The sequence below is a fragment of the Cyphomyrmex costatus genome, unplaced genomic scaffold, assembly GCF_001594065.2.
Source record: "Cyphomyrmex costatus isolate MS0001 unplaced genomic scaffold, Ccosl1.0 scaffold100, whole genome shotgun sequence".
Taxonomy (NCBI): Eukaryota; Metazoa; Arthropoda; class Insecta; order Hymenoptera; family Formicidae; genus Cyphomyrmex; species Cyphomyrmex costatus.
In genome coordinates this window covers 2,112,462-2,118,423 of record NW_017274955.1, presented here as the reverse complement: position 1 = coordinate 2,118,423, position 5,962 = coordinate 2,112,462, and the positions used below count along the sequence as shown (strand labels likewise).

General features: G+C 27.6%; 1 protein-coding gene across 1 annotated transcript in view; it reads right to left on the bottom strand.

The window, feature by feature from the left end:
* LOC108771695 (uncharacterized) overlaps positions 1–3,778 on the bottom strand; it is a gene marked incomplete at its 3' end in the record, with an annotated part of 12,550 nt that extends 8,772 nt beyond the window's left edge. Inside the window, exons 1-4 of the mRNA XM_018537055.1 lie at positions 3,647–3,778; positions 802–1,291; positions 544–724; positions 288–405 (exon numbers count right to left, since the gene is read on the bottom strand). Coding sequence (XP_018392557.1) covers positions 288–405; positions 544–724; positions 802–1,291; positions 3,647–3,708 — 851 coding nt within the window. The remainder of the gene's footprint in view (positions 1–287; positions 406–543; positions 725–801; positions 1,292–3,646) is intronic.
* Between the last annotated feature and the right edge of the window lie 2,184 nt (positions 3,779–5,962).

Genomic DNA, 5,962 nt, shown 5'->3' with positions numbered 1-5,962 from the left:
GTGTGTGTGTGTGTGTGTGTGTGTGTGTGTGTGGAATAGAATACATAAACTATTCAAATACTAAATATTATTGAATTTATACATCAATCTTTCAATGTTGTTTGAATATATCACCCCAAAAAATATATTTTATGTATTATAAATTTTATGCTTTTATATGCATGCACATAATATACATGTAGTTCATCTAAAAGCTTAGTCAGTAATGTGATTACAGTACACAATTTTTAATAAAAAATTATTCTATTTTATTGTAAAAAAAACTTTTTGCAAAATATAATATTTACACACTAAATTTTTTGACTGCCTGAAGCATATATATAGTAGATACACTTGACGACCGAGACCATTTTTTTAACATTGGATTAAATTTCATACCACGAATCGATTTCGTTTCGCAATCATCTGCAAAAAGAAAAAATTAAGAAATATTTATATGGATAATTGCGAACTTGTTATATACATATAATTCTAAGATATAATTTTGCGTAATAAAATGTTTTCTTTAAACATTTTTTTAGAATAACAAGAATAAAAACTTACAATTCTTTAATATATGTTCAACTTCACGAGGAGTAATAAATTTATTCCATTTTAAAGTACCATAAGGTACACATCTAAATATATATTCAGCATTTACAACAATAGATAACCAAGATATTAGAGTCCTGTTTATTGTAGTTAAAAAAATCGATTTGCCAGGTTTTACAATTTTCGCACATTCCTATACACAATATTTAGAAAACATTTAATTTTTATGTAATATTTGTATGTCATAAATCTTTGATTATAATATTGTACCTTTAAAAATAGTTCTGGATTTGATACATGCTCCAAAACTTCAGAAGCTACAACAGCATCGTATGTGCTGTTTTTGCTCTCCCTCTGAGCAAAATCTTCCACGGTTGTGTGAATGTAATTCACTTTTCCTGGTATGTTGGGATCTAATTTTAAATGCTCTTTAGCAACATTTATTAATTCTGCCGATACGTCTATTCCAGTTACTTGGGCTCCTGTTCTAGCTAAAGCCTCAGTTAGTATACCTCCACCACAGCCAACATCCACAATTTTAATGCCTTTCAAAGGAAGATTTGAATTTTGTATTTTAATGTTTACCAATCCATCTTTCACAAACTGTATTCTGAACGGATTGAATGAATGAAGGGCAGTTACCGGGCCGTTCTCGTCCCACCACAAGTTTTTCATAATTGTGAAATGTTCAACTTTTTTAAGATCTACTGATGACATTGATCTAGCAATTCTATTGACGTATATGATATTTCTTGACAATCTGTAATAATAGTGATCAAGCTTTCTTTTTAACTGATCAAATGTAAAATATTAAACGTAAAAGTAAGATTAATCTTCTAGTCACGCATTATCGTCTACTTATAGCGTATAGATAAAAACTTATAAGATTGATATTATTGATAATATGTAATTAAATAATAATTAATATTTAAAAAGAAAGGCTACAAAGATTAAATTGAAATGAATGATAATGACAATGAAAGGCGACACAATTGATCGTATATAATACACAATATATATATTAATTAATAGTTACAGATGTTTCGACATTTTAAGAGCATGTGTATCCGTTATAATATATATGTTGTGTGATTATAACGGACCATAGTTATGTTGAATTCAATTTTAATTACGAGATTTAGATTGAGTATCCAATTATTATAAATACGACAAATGATATTGAAGTTGATAAATTTTGAACAATAGCCTAATGATGATTCAAAGACAGTAATCATAACGCTCGATAATTTTTAATATATAATTCTTACACGGAATCCTCGATAATTATCAAAATTTACATTAAGAACGACCCAAAATTAGGGTCGAAACGTCTGTAACTATTAATTTATATATATATTGTATTTCACACGATTAAGGGGATCCTAAAGTCGTCTGTATTACTAAACCATATAATTTTTTGTATAGTAAATACTTTTTTGTCATTCACAGATTCGAAAATCCTTTTACAGGCTTAAAGTATACGCATTAATAGGTAAAATCTATGCTGAAAACAATAAAAAATTTCAAAATTGTGTTCTTCACCATTTTTTAGTCCAATATAACGCTTCAGAGCTCAGAGCTATCAAATCGTTGCATATCGTAACAACATTTGTTTCATATAAAAGTTGCTCAATCTGTACTTAAGAAATAGTAATCCACAGGCATGTAGTTTGCACGAATAAACAGCGTCGAGTGCTTAGACTTAGACACTTTATCGCGACGAATTTACGATACAAAAATTGACAGGTAATGCAACTGCGTGCATCACTGAGCTGCGTGAGATATTAATGTGGTAGTAGGGGAGACCGGGGCTAGTTATCACAGTTTTTGATTAGTGATTTTTAGAAAATAGTGGATACCTGATTTTGAAATATTATACATGTTATAATGTATCCTTTAGGTATTAGACAAATTTACTCTTGAATTTTTCATATCGTACAAATAAGTTATTTAATTTTAAATGAAGCTGCGAAAATGTGACAATTAGACCCGTGTTCTGGGTGGATTGTCACACGTTCTAGGATTGGCAGTAGCATATTTATTACAGACAATACATAAAAATTACAATTTTTATTTTAATGTTAATTCTATATTTTGAGAAATAATATTAATTATAATATTAATACAAATAAAATAGTTATTTTAATCATAAAATAATTAATTTGTGTTTATACTGTATTTATATGAAAAATGAAAAAACATACATTTATATGAAATATAATATGAGGGTATTTGTAAGAATATATTTTCTAAACACGTGTCGAGCTAAAGATTCTAAAATTAATTGTCGCCAAACCCCGTCTTATTTTTGGTCAACCCCACATAATCATTTTTAATAAAAGAGATTGTGATCACAAAATTTTTTGGGAGAATGATTAATTAATTGTAGAAAAATTTACCATATCATTGCCTATAAATACAAGGTTATTGCGACTAATAATGTCAAAGACTTTTCAGACAACAAAATAGGTGGTAAGAAAAATTTACTCACCAACTTCATTTCTTAAAAGTCATTGTAAATAATATATGCAATATTTTTGGTGCAAATTATTTTACACAACAAATTAATATTATATCAGCAATCAACAGTCAAAAAAAGAGATTTTTCTACTATGTATTAATTGAGTTACAAGCATTTTGACAATCTACCCCGTATAACAACCCGCCCCGGTTTCCCCTATGTAAAAGATACATCAATGTGTTGTAAAACTGGCGATTTCGTTATAGTTTTTTGCTTTAGAATCCCCTTAACTTTGTTGTAAGTATTATCATTATTTTATATAGATTAAATAATTAAATAATTATATAATTACTATAATATGTATGTAAAAATTAACTTGGAAAGAACAAGGGCACTAGGAGTTAAGCGCAGATAACTTTACGCAAACGTTGATATTTATCAAGCAAAACTTATTTATTACAAAATTGAGTCGAAACATGTAAGAATAATTTTTGTAATAAATAAGTTTTGCTTGATAAATATCAGCGTTTGCGTAAAGTTATCTGCGCCTAACTCCTAGTGCTCTTGTTCTTTCCAAGTTAATTTTTAATTGTACGGGAGTTTTTATCAAAGAATTATTATATAATATAATATGTATGTAAGTGATTATCATACTTGTTTCGAGGAATGTTTATCCATAATTCATTGAAACATTTGACAAGGCTTATAGTTAACATGTTTATATTTAAACACAATTGTATTTACAATTAAAAAATGGATTATCTCAGCAATTCTCTGAAAATAAGCAATGAAACACAACAGAATATATCTATAAAAAAAAAAACATTATTTATTAAGTGGGTAAGCTGGGGGGAGAGTGATTATATATATTACATAAATATTGCGGAGAGTATTACTACGTCGACTCGCTATCAGATGTTTATTGTTATTCGCAAAATTCTCGAAATTGTTGAAATATACATATATTGCTTTATGTCGAGTCTTGATTTAATAATTTGCACCGGCGTCTAAGGTAATATTCGGTTGCGATTGTTGAGGACTCTGTGAAGTCGAAACTTTTCCGTATACATATACCGATGTAATTATTAATAATAAATTTATATATATTTCTAACAACTAGTATAGCTCAATTAGTTTTTGACCTGGGAGGTATATTAAATTTAATTTGAAATTTATTTGAGCGGATATAAATTTAATTTAATTATTTATTAATTTTATTATAAAACAAAGTATAATAGAATAAGGGCAAAGAGCCAGTAATAACTATCAATTCAAATTTAAAAAATAATAATCATATGTAAATAAAAACAAAGAAATTTAATATAATAAATAAATTAATAAATAATACATACGTTTCGACTCCGATCGGGTCATTCTCAATGTTACATTAAAAAAATATTTAAACGGTGATTAAATTACAAAAATAGCTTCTACAAAAATTAATTTAATTAATCAAATAATAATAATAATTAAATCGTTGTAATTGTGATTCTGCATTTCTCACTCTATTCAATGTTATAAGTCAAACGTTAACAATAAAAAGACCATCTTATTTTAGTCAAATAATAAAAAGAAGATGAGACAAGCGTGTCTATTGTCATCCATTTTTTGATGGCACAATTTACTTTCTTTTAAACAATTTTGCAAATAACTTGATATCATTCATTACATCATATGAAACCGTCAAGTTCAGATGTGTCCCTTTAACGATATCAAATTATTTGCAAAATTGTTTAAAAGAAAGTAAATTGTGCCATCAAAAAATGGATGACATTAGACACGCTCCTCTCATCTTTTTTTTATTATTTGACTAAGATGGTCTTTTTATTGTTAACGTTTAACTTATAATATTGAACAGAGTGAAAAATGCAGAATCACAATTACAACGATTTAATTATTATTATTATTATTTGATTAATTAAATTAATTTTTGTAAAAGCTAATTTTGTAATTTAATCACCGTTTAAAGATTTTTTTAATGTAACATTGAGAATGACCCGATCGAAGTCGAAACGTATGTATTATTTATTTTGTATTATTTATTAATTTATTTATTATATTAAATTTTTTTGTTACTTTATTTACATATGATTATTATTATTTTTTAAATTTGAATTGATTGTTATTACTGGCTCTTTGCTCTTATTCTATTATACTCTATTTTATACACATAGAGCCTTATAATTTATTATTTTTATTATAAAATCTAAATAATTAGATCTACGATACCAAAAAATAATAATGAATACATAGTCGTAAAGTCACATGCTTTATCACGTAAAATTTTTATGTTAATATTGTAGGAAAATATCAAGTCAAGATATTTTATGTGATATTGAAATAAGGTAATTATGCAGTATAAGAGACTATCCTCCAATGACTCTTTGATCTAGACGTATGTGTCGTGACCGTCAACAAATTTTAGCCGTTGCACGTTGTTTGTTAAAAAATTATTAACAAAAAAATTCATTAATAAAACCTAACTTTTGGACACACACACACACACACACGACTGTGTTCCGATGAAATAAATTCTCTGCTTTAACGGCGCAATGTTTTCTTATATAATTTTCTATATAATTTTTGTGTTTTTAGAGCAGAGAACTTTATTTTTTAAAGCATAGAATTTCTGTTTTAACGAAAAAAAGGTAAATCTCCGGAATAACAGAAGCAGCCCCGATCTTCTTGACCTTGACATACGTTATCAAGGTCATGACCCTGAGTAACTTTGCCTTAACAACTAGCCGTCGCTCGCCCTTCGTTAAAAAGATATTAACAAAAAAAGTTTCAAAAATAACGTCCTATTTCTGCTATATATACAGTATTAAATACTATTCTACATAAGTTTTGACCTTCCACGCGAAGCGACTTTTACCCCTCCTCCTCCCATCTCTTGCAAAGGTACTTCCATGATTGTACTGTTGCTATGATAGTACTGTCGGGGCAGACCTCTGATGACGGTGTGGGTGC